At 36.7% G+C, this 16,942-nt stretch overlaps 1 protein-coding gene across 1 annotated transcript in view; it reads right to left on the bottom strand.

The window, feature by feature from the left end:
- The window catches only part of lmbrd1 (LMBR1 domain containing 1), a 48,583-nt gene that overhangs the window by 7,603 nt on the left and 24,038 nt on the right, over window positions 1-16,942 (bottom strand). The window contains exons 8-14 of the mRNA XM_077582398.1: window positions 12,473-12,598; window positions 9,285-9,437; window positions 6,718-6,782; window positions 6,460-6,562; window positions 6,155-6,259; window positions 5,919-6,068; window positions 4,585-4,660 (exon numbers count right to left, since the gene is read on the bottom strand). Of these exons, the coding sequence (XP_077438524.1) occupies window positions 4,585-4,660; window positions 5,919-6,068; window positions 6,155-6,259; window positions 6,460-6,562; window positions 6,718-6,782; window positions 9,285-9,437; window positions 12,473-12,598 (778 nt within the window). The remainder of the gene's footprint in view (window positions 1-4,584; window positions 4,661-5,918; window positions 6,069-6,154; window positions 6,260-6,459; window positions 6,563-6,717; window positions 6,783-9,284; window positions 9,438-12,472; window positions 12,599-16,942) is intronic.

Genomic DNA, 16,942 nt, shown 5'->3' with positions numbered 1-16,942 from the left:
TAACTGTGTTGAAAGCAAATTTTGGATTATGCATTTGACAATAAAGTAAGTAAGTATCTATCTATTGCTCTTTTTTGGTTCTGATGACTTTGTTGGTGTGATGTTTGAACATGTAAGGACATGTAGAAACATATGAAATGTCTGTTAAAAACAAAGAACGATGTTGAGCCTTGATTGAACACGAAAAGGCTAACAATGACTATTATTTTCTGATGGTGTTATACGAGTCTCTCCTTAATCAGTTTGAAAATTGCTTGACAGCTTCAAGACGACAGAAAATTGCAGGCAGCTTTCACCCAAAGATCATTTAACAATGTGCTAACATTAAGTTGCTAGGAAACAGACAAGGAATAAGAGGACACACTTTATCAAAAAAAAAAATAATAATGAGAATAATAATTTAAAAAAAAACTTTCCCGTACAAATGTTGCCATAACAAACAATTTTAACAATATTTGGTCACCTCAAACAATAAGCAATAATGAAGTAAATAATAAAGCAACTCTCTGGATATTATGACAAATTTGAGTCTGGAGTCCCTAGAAAGCAGTGATGGGAAAATGAAGCTTCATGAAGCACTTGCTAGTAATATTATATATATATATATATATATATATATATATATATATATATCTATATATAATATAGTAATATTTTACTACTGTAGATGGTGCTCTTGATTTAAATTTAAAGGCCAGTGCAATGGAAATTGGTGAAACTTAAAAAATAAATAAAAAATAAACATTTTATTTTTTTTATTTTTATTTTTTTAAAGGAGAGCAATGATGATGTCAAATCGAATGAACAATACTGAGCTCTAAAGAAAAAAAAAAAAGGAAATTGGTGAAACTTCCAGTACATCTTTACACCAAGAGTGGCATCTAGAGGAGTCAAAAAATATCACAAGTGCTTCATGAAGCTTCATTCGTCCAACACTACTAGAAAGAATGCACAATGACATTAAGATCACTGTTTAGTTAGTTTGCCAAATGGAGCCAATGCGACCGCTAATGGGGGTCGCTAATGTGATGATGGAGGCGTTAAAGTGATGACAACAAACTACAGGGAGGACAGATCATTTCTTGGCTGAGGGAGCCATCATTAGAGTTCACAAGACAGATATACATTATATGGGATCAACAACTCTGAATAATCTTGTACACAGAGAAACTGGTGTGCAAATATTCTGATTTTAGTTTTTCCTTAAAAGTATGTGATGGCTCTGATGCTTCCTTCCAGGGGAGGTGGTACAATTAATGTCCGGTCATCTACGCTTAATGCAGCATCCAAACCCAGCGCAGCTCCAGTTGGCAGTTGGCAATATACCCTGCTGACTCGAGCCTGCTTGTGTTTTTCCAACACTACACAAATGAAGAATGCCAACAACTCCATAATCCCAAAAATGCAGGACCATTGGAAATATCAGGTGAAAGCTAAGAAAAGGGAGTTCTTGAGAATAAAGGAAAAAAGAAATGACTTACAGCATATATGGTAAAGCAATTCCTCGATTGTAGAGAATCTGAACACTTTGAAGGTGGAACTCAGTCAACCATCTTTCGGGATTACAAATTTCAAAATTGAATCATAATAATGATTTAGTGAATATGGTCACACACACTCCATTTCAGAAGGTGGCGCTAATGTACCAAAAGTATTTGCCAACTGTAGAAAAGAAAGCAGAAAAAAGTAGAGTAGTCGTGGCAACCAATGTGTGATGCATGACATGAGTTTGCTGCCGCTTCTCACAGCAACAAACGAAGGGACCGTCTCCCTAGCTAGTTCGCTACTTTAGCATGTGACATCCACAACAAGGATTTACTAGTATTTACAGCACCAAAAGGCACAGTAACTGGCCAGAATTCTACCTTTGGCCACAATGCGATGCGGGATTCTAGTTAAGGTAAGCAATTTAAAGGAAAAAGAAAAACATTTCCGTTGTTAGAAGTGGAGATTTCGAATCCAAACAGAATTTGTTCACTGCCATCAACGCGATTAAGGAATGGGGACAATAGGTGCCAATCTGAGCTCTACTGTTCTTGATCTCGTTTTTTTGTAAGAATACATTTCCAACAAAAATGTGTTACATGTTCTTTTTTTCCCCCTCATGGTGCATTTTTTGACTGGTGCAACTTAAAAAAATACAGCAATATTTTTTCAATAATCACCCATAACCCAGCACACATCAAATGGAACAATGCCAATACACATTATGCTGTTAGTGTGTGTTTTCTAGAAAACTATAATTGTACAACTGAGTCTAAGAAAAAAGAGCTTAACGGTTTAAAAAGAAGAAGAATCTTTTTTGGCCCTTAACAAAAAAATAAATAAAATCACTGTCTGACAGAAAAGTCTACAAAAAAATAAAAAATAAAACATAACAACTCTAGTAAGGATAAGCAAAAATTGATTTTCTGTGATTCATGATATTGTCGTCTGTTGTGTAGTGTGTACGTGACAAGATAAACAAACTGGGAAGCGTATACAGCAGGAAGCTATATTTGAATTGTGACTTCAATAAGACATAAGCAATGAAGCCATGAACATGTGCCTTTGTGCTTCGACTTCATCTGAGAGACTTTGTACAATCTTTCGCTTTAATGACATATCTTCTTTTCAGACCGGAGAAACGTGTAGATATCCAGTGCGGTATCTCGTGTGCATTTGATGCTGTCCTGGAGTCGTGCACTTGCTAAATAACAAGCACTGTTGAGGACTTTGAAGTACACAGTAAGTCAACATCGACGTCAGCTTTGTTGTTTATTTGACGGAGCCAGATGATATAATTTATTTGTGCAAGGTTGATTTGCTTCAGTGTGGAACATGACTGCTTTAACTTACAAAAGGGAGCAAAACCTATGCAAACAAATGGCAGATTAGTGCAAACAAATCAGAACGTCCCTTTTATTGATGGAAGTCGCCCTTCAATAGAGATGCTGTCTTTTTTTTCCTTGAAAACCAAGTAAATATTCAACATCTTTTGAGGTGAAAGTCAATTGCAACTGGGGATTTTTTTTTTAAAGTCATTAATGAAAGAGTTTGTTGTGGATATTAAACAGATTAAAAATGGGATGTCATGTCACTTTAGTTCACATGTGAGTCAATGCTGGTGAGTGATATAGGGCAATAAATATAGTGTATTTACGAGAGGTGTCAGGTGATTACAATTTTTTGTCGTAATTAATTGCATGAATTCAATTAATAACTCACGATTAATTACAAATTAATCGCACATTTTATATTCTCAATTTATATGTGAATTTACAATAAAATATTTTTTAGCAATTTTTTCATACTCTTGTTAACATAAAAGTGGGAAGAAATGTTCACCTAATAGAAATATGGTTGCGTTTTTTTAGTCATTGATAACAATAATTTCATAACAATTCATAAAATTGTTTTAAAATGAAAAATATGTACGGTACTGTAATGACATTGATTGTGTTGGTCATTTTTCTGTCACTAAAAGTACATGGTATAATGGCGTTTGTAAGACGATGGTGACAGCTCAGTGCATTTTTCTTTTCATATTAAAAGCTGACAAATTTTTCAAATGAAGTAACTTTGCACATTTTTAAAATTGTAAAAAACAAATTGACCCCGGTCCCCACAAATATATACATTGTTATTTCTTTTATTACAGCTAAATTGTGTTATAGTGACTCCTTTACACAACTTTTACTTTTATTTTGTTACGTTCTTGGATGTGCAAGTGACATAGCTTTGCTGCCAGCGAAAGATACACTTAAGCTATTTTCTGGAGTTGCTGAAAAAAATACGCCTCACATCAAAAGATCAAGTGGCTTGGAGTGACTCCAAATGACAAGACAGCGTCCATTCTGCTCTTGGCTTTCACAGGAGTGCCCATGGATTCCTCTTGGAAAGCTGTGGCAGCCTGGCTCGGTGCTAATCGCTAACACCGGCGCTACCGAGTGCGTTCTGACAAATCGGGGAGCCGGTGGTAGTGCTACACAGTCCAAATGGCTCCTCCACTCGAACATTCTGCCCCTTAAACATTGTGTATTTTAGTTCTAGTGCAGTACAGTGCATTTCTATTGGGTAATTTTGACGTGGACGTTTCTGCTGCGTCACAACGGGAATTCTCCCTTACTAGAGGCTTTCCAAATAAGGGGCGGTCGTTAATCGTTAAAGGAACTTTTTTAACGCGCTAATTTTGACACCCCTAGTATTCACAAACCTTAACTTATACAACAAATGTATCATAACCACGTTGTGTGACTGTAGCATGAACCCGATGCGTAATGCATAGTTTTAAAGCTTCTTCCAATGATGTACAGTTTCCTGTATTTGTGACTGATGTGCTATAATAAGTGTTGGCATGGTGACAGCAAGAGGTTACATACCGCATTAGTAAATGCTTGTCCTTGTTATTATTCTCCTTAATAAATAATGGAAGGCGATAAAGATAGCTGAACAGTGTTCTACATGAAATGGCTCTGTTGTACACTGGCCTTGCTCTCTTAAACTCAACTTGTGAGAAATGAATCTTTGATAATGTATAGCGGGATCCTTCAGCATCTCGCTATCAGACCGCCGCTACCTTACAAGCAAAGATGACACACTCACCCTCGGGCGCGTTGGCATCACAGACCCTGGTGGTGCTGAATGAAGTGTTCCCCGACGTAAGGCCTGATGAAGGACTCTTGAGATAAAAAATAATAATAAACACACAAAATTCACAAATCTTAGCAAAATCTGAGGCTGACACATGAAAGTAGAACAATTCAAAAACAGGAAAAATCTATACTACTACATTTATAAAACTAGGAAAGACCCAGGAGAAAAAAAACTAATCTTAAGAAAAATGATTCAATCACAATTTTTTTCCCCAACAGAAAGCTTTGTAGATGGAGATATTTCACTGGCAAATATGTTTTACAACAATAAAAAATAGAAATAGACCCAGGTGCAAATTGAACATAAGTTGCTTCAAGGAAAATATTTTAAAATTGGAAGTTTTTTTTAGACTTGAGCAGTATAGTGCATTTATAGTTTATAAATGAGTTTACCAGAATGTTTAAATTAAAACTAGAGATGGAGCGATATGTTGTTTTTTCAGAGCCGATATGATACCGATTATGAGTTATCAAGGCGGCCGATAACTGATATTTGGAGTCGATATTCACTTCCAAGTGAAAATAAGTAATAATAATACAATTTCCTACGATTAACAATTATTGTTGAAATGTGTTTTTGAAAAACTTTTTAGATTTGCAAAATGATTTTTTTTTTTATAATCCTAGTCAATCCTAACAACTAAATTGTGCCCAATAGTTTTTTACAGTAAATACTTTTCCAAAATTAAAAAATATCTGATATGTTAAATGTTCACTTACTTTGGCTTTAATTGCAAAAAAACAACGCAAAACAAAAGCTCCAGGGAGTCCACAGGGTTGACAGCATCTCATTAAGTTAACTGAAAATTTAAATAAATAGTTCCCTCAAGTTGATACAACTTTAACGGACCTTTTATTGGCCATCAGATCTATTTATTTATTTATTTTAAATGCCGATATTCACCAAAATGCTGAATATTGGCACTGGTCGACCCAGCAGATAACTGCTCTATCCCTAATTAAGACAGACATCAACAATAATGAATGAAAGAATCCATCTTCTCTGTGAATTAAAAACATCTATTTTCTCTTATTGAAGGGAAAGTAAGGGTGTTAAAAAAAGTTTTTAGTTGAGGTATAGAGACAGCGGTGCGTCGAAAGCACACATACACACAAATCATCTGAAAGGTAAACAGACCTTCCTCATGGTTTACAATCCAACAAGAACTACAAACGGTCTCTGTGGAGAACACACATTGACCTAGCTGGGCCTATCATCAAAGCCTCATCGGGGAGGCCGAACACGAAGAAATAAGTGGGATGAAGCTACACAGTTTCCCTTACCTCTATGAGATATTTCTGGCTGCCGTACATGACGTACTGAGGAGCAAGACTGTAGATCATGTAGCTGGTATGGAGAACAATCAAAAGCAAAATCATGCAGAGGAAGAGGAGAGCCTGGGGACGGGTTCTTTTTGGTCGAATTTTGTACAGCTGTAAAGGAAAAGATACATTTCAAAATGGATATGCGCATCAATATAAAAAAAAAAAAAAGATATACAGCCGGCGTCTGTATTTACCCTTATCCAAAAGAACCAGATGCCCATGTTGCGAATACCCGCCATGGATGTGAGAACAAAATACATTGTGATGACTGTAATCAGGATGTAATCCAATGGAAATACCTGCAAGACCAAGATCAGAGAATACATGCAGCTTTCACATATAGTACTTTCACACCACCACAACATCATTAAATGTTTAGTTTAGGAACAATGAAAATTGGGCGCCATCTGGAAGGTAACAGTAAAATATACAGTATAGTTGAGCGCATCTTAACAGAGGAAAATCATGTATTGCACAAATGACATGCATGGATACTTACAGGCTGTAAGGCTAATAGAAGTTCATTCAAAGGATTGGTTAGATTGGTGCCAAAGATCACAAAGCCGGAGCTGATGCCAGCCGAGTGGAGAGCTTTATCCAGACTGAAACAGTAACAAATTAAACAATTAAAAAAAAAAATACAACAACGAGCAAGTACTGTTTTGTGCACCATAAAATGCAATTTTTTTTACTTTTTTAAGGGTCGTTTTAAGGTCAAGACACATTCACGTCACATTAAACAAAAACAAAGACTTACTTCGAAATAAACAGCGCAACAGAGAACAGCAGAGCAACCAGGATAAAGAAAATGCCCAGAAGAATCTGCACAAAAAGACAATACATGTATACAAAAAATGTGTTAAAATATTGGAGAGTGATAACAACAACATCAATTTAACATACTGAGCCAATTCTGTTGCTTTGAAAAACATCGACTGGCCCATATAAATTTGTCATGTCTTATGTGAAGGCAAGACCATATGGCTCGGCCCTCCAGTTTGGCAATGATGCCAAAGGTGACAAAGGGAAGCAACGGTGCAGCCCAGACACGAGCATCGAGCTTCAAGCTTGCTAGGTTAGCGGCAGCCAAAAAAGCAATAAAGCTTATGAAATGCTTGAGGGACATTTCATATTAAAAAAAAAGTGTGCCTGACTGGAATATGTAATAATTGGGCTACAGTTATGCCAACGTATGGAGTGCAATTTAAACAATACTTAAATTACTGAAGTGTGGGTCCATTGCAATTAAAAAAAAAAGGCTTATTTTTGCCAACTGGCCAGCTGGTCACAACTCAGTAGGAGAGTGCTTCAAAAATTGAAAGTGGGTGAGGGAAAAAAAACAACCTAAAAACAACGAACAATCATTATTTATGAGATTTTATGTTATTTCAGTTTTGTGGTACCATCTATATATTAGTGCTTAAAGAGGGAGTATGACATTTTCTTCCAACTGTCAATATGACCCAAAAGTAGTACACAAAAAAAAACTGTATTTAGAAGAAGAAAAAACGTAATTTTTTTATGAAACCACAGTGGCCAAAGAAAAACAACCAATAAGAGACAGAAGGTGTGACGACAAGGTGTCAATCATAAGTTGCGCACTTATGAGGACACTAATAATCATTCGAATCAGGTGTGTTGGAGGAGAGAAACATCTAAAACCTACAGAACTCTAGCCCTCGAGGACCGGAATTGCCCACCCGTCTTAAAAGCATTTGATACTTACCCTTACTCATCGTATTCAATGGGGGTGTAGACCCTTTGGTAGTTTTTACACTTAGTTTTAACTCACAATTCACTCCCAGCCATTTTAACTGAAGGAATCCCCTTCGCTCCCGGCTGTTTTACTAGATTTTGCAAGGCCCACAGAATATTGTGTTCATGGAACCTACCAAAAGAAAGATTAGCGTCTCATCTTTCATTAGGAAAAAAAAAAAGTATATTTCTATCCGTTTCCGTTTTGCAGCAATTAGCATTAGAATATAGCTAAGTTTCATCATTATTCACAAATCTGCTTAGAACTGTGGGTAAATGAGCTTGTTTTCAACATGGCCCTGCTTGATCTCTTCTACTCTGCTGCCACCTGCTGGCCATTTTTGTAATAACTACCATTGCTTTGACCGTTTTGTGCAGTTGAGAGGCTGCATCAAAGCCTTCTGTATGCTCTAGCATAAAAAAACGGTATTTGGGACACTTAATAGATTCAAAATAGAACATATTTATATGTTTTCGGGAGCAAATTAGTTAATCATGTTTGAATTGCAAAGATGTTAATTCTCATGCTTTTTAAAATATGTTTAACTATAGCACAGAGTGTTGCTGTTAATTCAAACTACAATGCAGCTTCCTATACACCTATAATATGAATATGTATAATATTGTAATGACATTTGTTGCTCACCCAACATTTCTCAGCCTTAAACTTTTGCTATTTTATCAAAACAAATTGTTGTCAGGGCAAAATTTTGGTAGGTATGCAATAAGAGTTTATCGCTATTGCTGAAGACATGTAATAGAGGCTGGCTAACGTTACCCTCCACGACCTCAAAGTCCCTCCCTGTATCACCAAACGTAACAACCTGCTTACCGGCTGCTACACTTTGCCGCTCACTCTGTCCTGCGGTTTTAAAAGCCGGCATCATCTATGGCTGCTCCTCTACCTGCCCGCTGCTGCTTCAACAGTTCAGCTGTTCAACCTGCAGTTGCAAAGCATCGCTGTCACAGTAGCGGAGGCTACAGAAGCCCCTCCAGCAAACAGCTTTTAAGCTTGCGCTAGCTTGATAGCTTGACACCCAACCAACCATATACTTATTGTGTTTTACAACTGTATAATTCCACATGTAGCACTGGATTTTTTTTTTTTTAAGTGCATCTCTTATGTAGTTGCAGTTTGTGAGAGGCATTGTGGGATTTAACCGCATCAGGGTCAGTTTGCTAACATAGATTAATCCTATTTCTTTGCTTAATAGATAAACATTGAAGAAAGTAAACAAAGGCACTGCATGGAACCAAAAGAGAATACCTGAAAAATGTGAACTTTTCTTTAAGACAAATATAGTGGAGCTAAAAGGGAATCTAGAGCAGTCCACTCTGGAGCATGCTGACATGGCAGATTTATATCAGGTATGCTGTAGCAAAACAAAATATCAGAAACAAACTTCCAAGGGAGGAAATTAGAAATGTGGCTGCACATCCCAATCAATCATGCTGAACATTAGCTCAGGAAATATGAATCTTTTTATTATTATTATTATTACAAAACAGTTCATATAGGTGCACACTGTGAATTTGATACTAGTATTTCATTCATAAAATGAGTGTTACCTTGAAAGGTCTGAGAGCACTGCCCATTTTGTTGCAGCAGTTCCTCTCTGCGATTTCCAGGTGCCTCCCCCTCCGCTGTAGGACCTGCAGCTTCCCTTCCAGTTCCTGAAGGTTGTTTCGGTCCCGTGATGACAAGGGGCGACCATCTTGGCACTGAGGGGAAAAAACGGGGTTAAGCCAGTGTAATAAAAATGCTAACTTTTCATACAGGTTTCTTTTTTTTTGTTTTTGTAAGAACATTTACACTATTATAGTAAAAAATAAAAATAAAATAAAAAAGTATTTAAAAAATGGCTCTAAAGTTTTAAATCAATTTTCAATCAATTAACTGTCCAGTCATTAATTATTTTTATTTTATTTTAACTTGAATTTATAAAAAATTGTAAATGAATGTGACATTTAAATCCTGCAACACTATTAAGCAAGAAGAGTGGAAATAACGTTTTTAAATCCCTGTTTAAATGCCATTAATTTGTGATAGAATAAAGTACAAAAGTTAAATAATTTCAAACAAAATGGCATCTTTTTGAGAGGGGAGAGGCAAAAATATACAACTGAGATAATGTGGTTACATAAGTGTGCACACCTGCTTATTACTAGGGATGTGGTTGCATTCAGAACTAACTAATCACATTCAAACTCATGTTACAGTTTTTCGCCATAGGTTTGGCACATTTCTTGAAACTGAGATGACATTTTCAAAACTGCAAGATCATTCTCAATTGCTTTGGCTCATCTGCATTCACTTAGTGCTTTTGCCAAAAAGAACTTGGATGATTTTGCACAACACCGTGGATCATCTGCAAAAGCTCATATCTCTCCCAAAACAACTTACATATGTGTCAATATCAAATTTCTAAGTCATACAAGTCGTCCCTTTGGCAATCTGTCAGCACTGCAAGTCAAATTCATTAGATGTTTTGTCACAACAACAGACAACTAGCTAACAAACAGCTAACAGCTAACAAAATACAATTATATATAAAACAGAAGGGAACAAAGGATTTTACAAGAGCAGTTTTCAAAGGTTGCGGTTTGACATACCGTACTCTACTTACAGTCAAGGAAATTGCAACACTTTTTACTCACACAAAGTTACTTACACATTAGAGTGCGACAAAATAAAGTGTAAGCCAAATTCTGTATATATTTATGAAAAACTAATAACTAAAATTATATCTAGCGCACAATGTAAATGAAGAACCAACTACTGTTACACTTTCACTACACTGTAAATTCTGTCGAGTAAGTTTGACTATTTAGAGTGGGACCAAAAGACTCAATTTTAGAGTAATATTTACTAGGGGTGGGAATCTTTGAATGTCTCACGATTCGATTTGGATTTTTGGGTCTGCGATTCGATTCAGAATCGATTTTTGATTAAGAACGATTTTTGATTCAAAATGATTTGATTGACAATGATTTTTGCTTTAATCTATAGATGTGCAAGGAATTGTAATGATCTACTCCAGTCTGACTCGCTAATGCTAATTATAATTAGTGCGCTACTCGCGGCACTTTTATCACTCAAAAGAACAACTTTTATTGGAATAACTGGATCGTGACTTTTTCCTTCTACTCTCTAATGTGGCTAAAACTTAACAGTGTATTAAAACGCGTGGAACCACACTGCCCCTAAGTGGCCAAATCAGGTACAACATGAATAGCGCTCCAAATAAAGGCACACACGGACAAAGGCAAGACAGTATAAAATAATTTAAATAAAATAAATTTTGGGACATTTAAAATCGATTCTGAATGTTACTAAATGAGAATCGATTTTTTGGCACACCCCTGATATTTACACTTGGAAGAGAGTAAAATAAACAATTGAAAAATAAATAAAAGTCACTTAAGAGTTGAGGAAATAACTCACGACCTTAAGCTTGGGAGACCACTGAGCTCCTGCTGTGTGCTAGTATATCGCTCGTGTCAGCTGGAATCTTCGTAACTCCGAGTCCCAAAACATCTTGGAGCTAAGCAAACAGTAGAAGTGGCGTAGCTCAGGTGGTACTGCGGCCGTCTCCTAACCTGAAGGTTTTCTCAACCCTTGAGTGACTTTTTTTTCTTCAATTCTTTATTACTCTATTCCAAGTTTAAATGTTACTCTAAAACCGAGTCTATTTGATCCCACTCAAAATAGTGTCAAATTTACTCTACAGAATTTATTGTGCAGTCGCTATCATCACCTTCCCCCTCTTGGCCATCGTCCTCATTCTCTTGACCATCCATACGCTGCTCTCTGTTTGTCCAAAGGTTTTCATCCACGTTGCAGCCGATATTTTCCCTTGCAATGCAGCGAGGAAAAAACATCCTCTACACTGATCCCCTATGATATGCTGGACTAATTTTGAAAATGGAACAGATGATTTTGCATATTATGATTTACACACTGAAATCCTGCTGACATGTTTTGGAGAGGGCAGCCATTAGACTGAAGAACAACTGATACAGTTCGATCAGCAAGATCTATTCTTTTGGAAAATGTGCTAAATGTGGGCAGATTGTGCTAACTGTAGGCTAAATGTACACAACCATTTGCACATTTCCACTGAGGCAATTGAGACATGTTTTAAGACATTGGCAATTTGACGAAAACAATGAGAAATGCCATTCAGTTGAGATCAATTGTAAGGTAGTTTAGGGATTTGTCCATGGTATTTTGAAAATGTCATCTCAGTTTCAAGAAATGCGCCAAACCTATGGAGAAAAACTGTAAATGGAAGTTAGCCCACACCTGGCTATAAAGTGCCTCTGATGATTAAACTCAAAGTTTTGCAGTTCTGGTGTGCTTTCCCTGACATTTATTTTTTGGTGTGTTCTGGCAGAAATCTGGCACACACTGATTGCTATTTGGAGCGATTCAGACTTCCTTGCACATTGACAAAGTCCACACAACCAGTTAAAAAGAACAGCTCGTTTTTCTTTTGCTGATGTAATTATGGCTAAAAAAATTCTACATGGGGTACAACAACAACGTTATATATTAGAAGTTACAGAATGTTGAATTACATACTAGTTCCAACAGATGAGTTCAGTTCTACACCAGTACAAACTATAATTGCAGTCATCAACATGTTTTTTTTGTTTTGTTTTTTTAAAACAACAACCATGTAAGTCTCAAGTATACTTAAATGAACTAATTATATTGATCGTGATCAATAACATGATGCATGTTTGTGTCATACCTTGGATTTCAGCTTCTCAATCTGGTGCTCGACATCATCAATGTCCTCTGTGTTCGCCAGGCGTTCATACGCTACACTCCGTGTGCCTTTTATCATATTCAAAGGCAGTACAGACATGCCGTATGCCTGGAGAAGAAAGGGGGAAAAAAAGCAAAGCTTCCATCTTAATCACTTATGATTGTCATGCTGGGTTGTTGCATATGGCGCACGCATCCACCTACACATGCCCACCCCCTGCTAAAAAAAAAACACACACACAACAAAAACAGTGTGGTGCATTAGATGAAAGTAAGCCAACATGCACACTGTGAGTAAAGTATAATCATTTGCCGATGCCCGTGGCCTTACAGGCGTTGTCATTTTTGGTTGAGGTAGATTCAAATGAGAGAATGTATAGTTCTCAAAACTACTGGTACATTTGCTGCAACCATTTTGTGCTATTTAATATCACCTATGCTGCAATGTACAGCTTAACAGTGCCCCCATGTGACAGCACTATAGCCTCTATCTAGAATGTGATGCATTTTTTAAGAGAGTTTTAGGGGGGGAATCTAGGTTACAGGAAGGGGTATCAAGGTACCATGAATGATGAATGACATGAAGTGGAATTTTATATACCTCATTAGTTGAAATCATGCAGGATGGAACACACATAAACAAATATAAAGAGAAAAATAAGGAAAATAGTCTAAAGGCTATAGAGACTATTTGCACAAAATTCAAAAGGTGCTTTTAAATCTTTGACATTTGGGCTTTAATCTCCTGGAGGGATGTTTGAACTTTAATTTAAAATGAGGGGCACCTCTAAAACCTGACAACACAGCGATCAATACAAATGAATATAACAGAGGCAAGTCGATGCACTCTTACTCACCCTGTCATGTCTCGCTTTTACAAACCCAGCAGAGAGAGTCATTTATGAGCTCGTAATAAAACAAAAGGACATGGTCTGTGCTACGAATCTTTCAGCCCTGACAAACATGCTGCCCTCTTTCCTCCACTTTCCAAAAGTCAGGCTGTATTTTTAAAACAACTTTTAATAGTTTCTGCATGTTATGAACCGTTGTAAGTGTCACATGGGATACTAAGAAAGGCTAGCCTATTATTAGTCTCGACTGTGGATCTGCGCTACGGGCGAATGTCGCCTCCTGCAATGAATCATGGAGCTCTTAAGGCCGGAGCATGTCCAGAATATCAAATACTCTCATAAAAGGAAAACCTGTCCAAGATCCCCGGAGAAACATTTCCCTTCCCCTCATGTGCAACAACATGAGAGAAATATAAAAGAGGGAAAAAGTGTCCCCTCTACCGGAGTCTACATTTGTAGTTCACATATAATCGTGCTTGCTCATTAGTTATTTTAAACCTGAAATAGCTTCCAGCATGGTGGGGAGTGTGTTTGTGTGGGGTTGGATTTGGGCTAAGTAACTGGCTGAAATCATTGAGAGTGACTCTGTTGAGTTGGAAGGGGAGGAACTCGGTAGTCACAGACGTCCTTCACAAGCCTCCGCTTTGTTTATCTGCTTACAGTAGTATGGCCAAACAGGAGGAAGCCCCCTACATTCTCAGTATCCTTTGATAAAGAGGCCAATCAAGCACAAGCAAGCTAAATAAAACTGCTCAGGATGCAGGTGCGTCAGAGTGATGTGAACTAAACAAGCTAATGGCATTTCAATACACAAAATTCTAACATAAATACCCTCTAGCGCATAGTGTGTTACATATGTTTTCAGTGAGTCCGTTATAAAAGATTATTAAGATTATGCTATCGAACACGTTTACCAAAACCCAGAAATATTTGGGAAGTTGACAGACTGTCGATTAAGATAACGACATTTATAAATCAACTACTGTACTGTGTTTCTGTAATCTTTGAACAAATCTTAGAGATTTTTTTTTGTGCTAATCTCCTTTTGAGGACTGCAAAGCAGAACAAATGAACAGACTTATGAGTGTGTGTGTGGCAGTCGATCGGCAGCAAAATAATTAAGCCTCTTCCCTGACACTTATATAATTAACTTTGGAGCGTCTTACCTGACACCTCGTGAATAGCGGCGGGCAAAGTCTGGAAGCTTTTGACAAGAAGCTTAAAACTATTTCCCAAAATGTCATGTAATTGCTTCAGTAAAATAACACTATTTTGACAATTGGTCCCACCATAATCTCACTTTAAAATGTGTACTTTAATCCTGTAAACATTTCTTTAAAAATCTTTATATTTAACAGTGTACCTCCATGCCTTAACATACTGGGCCCAGTTGTTCAATTCTCGGTTATTTTAACCCCTAACCGGCGGTTAAATTCTTAAAACTGCCGTTAACTAACCGGCCGTTAATTATGCGTTGTTCAAAACACGGTTAGTCATGCTGTTTGTTAACAGCACCGTCAAAGCCATGCCGTTTACGTCACTCGTGAGCACCGATATGGCCCACAATTCCTCTTTTTGTGGATGGATACTATCCAAACGACCCCTGGCACTCCGCGCAAAAAAAGCAGGAACTTTTCTGCTGACGAAGAAAACGTTATTCAATCAATGGTTGAAGCAATTTAGGAGTTTTTGTGAAATTATTATTATTATTATTTATTTTTTTATTATTAAAAAAATATATACCGTGCGTATTTTCAGTGAATATTTTGTGTAATATTTTTGCCAATATTTTTATAGCATATAATATTGCATATGTTTTTCTGATTTTGTTTCTCATATTTTTGTCAGGTTTTTTGTCTAACATATTTGTATTTCTGACTGATTTGTATTTTTGTGTAATACTTTGAGAGTTTTGAATTATTTGTCTTTTTGTATTTACATACATCTAATATGTGTTCATTTTTCATCTAACATTTGTAACTATTACTAATATTTGTAATTGTTTTAAATTTAAATTAAATAATCAGCCACTATTCACAGTGTTGTTGTCTGTTTGATTATTGACGTGAAAGCAAACGAGAAACATCACAGGTAACCTCTCTTTAAGATCACCTCCCACTAAATGTTGGGGAAGCCTGTCCATTTTTAGAACTCATCTTAAAAAATAAATATTTATTCTCTCTTTTGACTCAGCATGAGACTTGGCAACGGGCATCATGAAGGCAGCATTAAGCCACAAACGCGGAGTTAACCACACTGTTAAAAAGTTAGCGGCGGTCCTTAGAAAAACTATGACATTGGTCTTATTCATTATGTGACCTCACCTACTACATGCAGGTCAATGTCGCAGTCTGTTATTAGATCAACAGGCCTTCATCTTCACAATTTGAGGTTAGGATTTGCATACGTAGGCCGGAAATTACAGAGTAAGAGGAAGGTCACAGGTTGACCCATACATCTATATGCTAAAAAGAAAATATTTTTTTAATGAAGTCACAGAGATACTTCATATGCTAGCTAGTATGAATGGCTGGAGGGATAAAAATAAAATAAAAATAAAAACATCGAGATACATTTGCTACCAAATGGTGAATCCAGAGCTTCACACTCTACAGACTTTGTTTGCAAAGTCTATCACAATATCATTAATCTGCATTGTAATTATATATAGTAGAAGCAGTTAAAAAAGATGGCAGAGACACTAAGCTAAAGTCAATGAAGACAGGATTTGAATGCAATGATAAAATAGTGAAACATTATATATTACCATGGGTGGCTCAATTGTCATGTACAATATCAACAATATGAAGGATGTAGTTCTATTCCCGCTTGATACTGTGGCCATAAATACCGCCAATTAGAATTTTTTTTGTTGCTTTTTACATCATGTAATTGGAAAAGTCAATTTCAATAGAGGAGCAGAGCAAATCGACATACAGCTCTAGCCTTCAAATGTACTTGATCATTAGCCATTCTATTGAAAAGTGTGAGAACAGTGGGTAAAAACCCCAGTTGAGATGGATTAGTGATGCTAAAGGAAGATTGGTTCTACAATTTACTAGGTTGTGTATTATTCAGTAGAAGCTCCACATTCAATTGTTGTGTAATTTGTCAAATGGGACTCTGGGCTCAACAGAAATTGGATAGATTGAGGTTGGCTGTCACTTGTACTTTCACTGCTTGGGGTGATGCCCAAGTATTTTCCCCCTATTTAGGTTTTCCCCCAGCACTATTGTGTTACTCCCAAACAGAGCTGTACCACAACCTTCACAGAATATTCATAATGATAACTATATAGAAATGGACAGAATTAACAAAAGCTGTGGCAAAGTTGTCGGAATGGTGATAACAATGTCACCAGACGTGCGGAAATTGGACACTAGAGCAGCCAGGACACGTAAAAAACAGAGAACCCTTTATATACAACCTACAAAGTAACAACAGAGAGCTAAACTGGATGCAGATGGCTTCTTGGAAAGAACTTGCCGAAGAAACTTTGACCAATAAACCTCAGTACTGACAAACGAAGAAACATACTGACAAAAGTGTCACTTAGCAACTCACGCTAGGGCCATGCTCAATTGACAAAAATAAAGGCCTGT

This window comes from Vanacampus margaritifer, chromosome 12 (genome assembly GCF_051991255.1).
Source record: "Vanacampus margaritifer isolate UIUO_Vmar chromosome 12, RoL_Vmar_1.0, whole genome shotgun sequence".
Taxonomy (NCBI): Eukaryota; Metazoa; Chordata; class Actinopteri; order Syngnathiformes; family Syngnathidae; genus Vanacampus; species Vanacampus margaritifer.
This window is presented reverse-complemented; position numbering and strand designations above follow the sequence as displayed.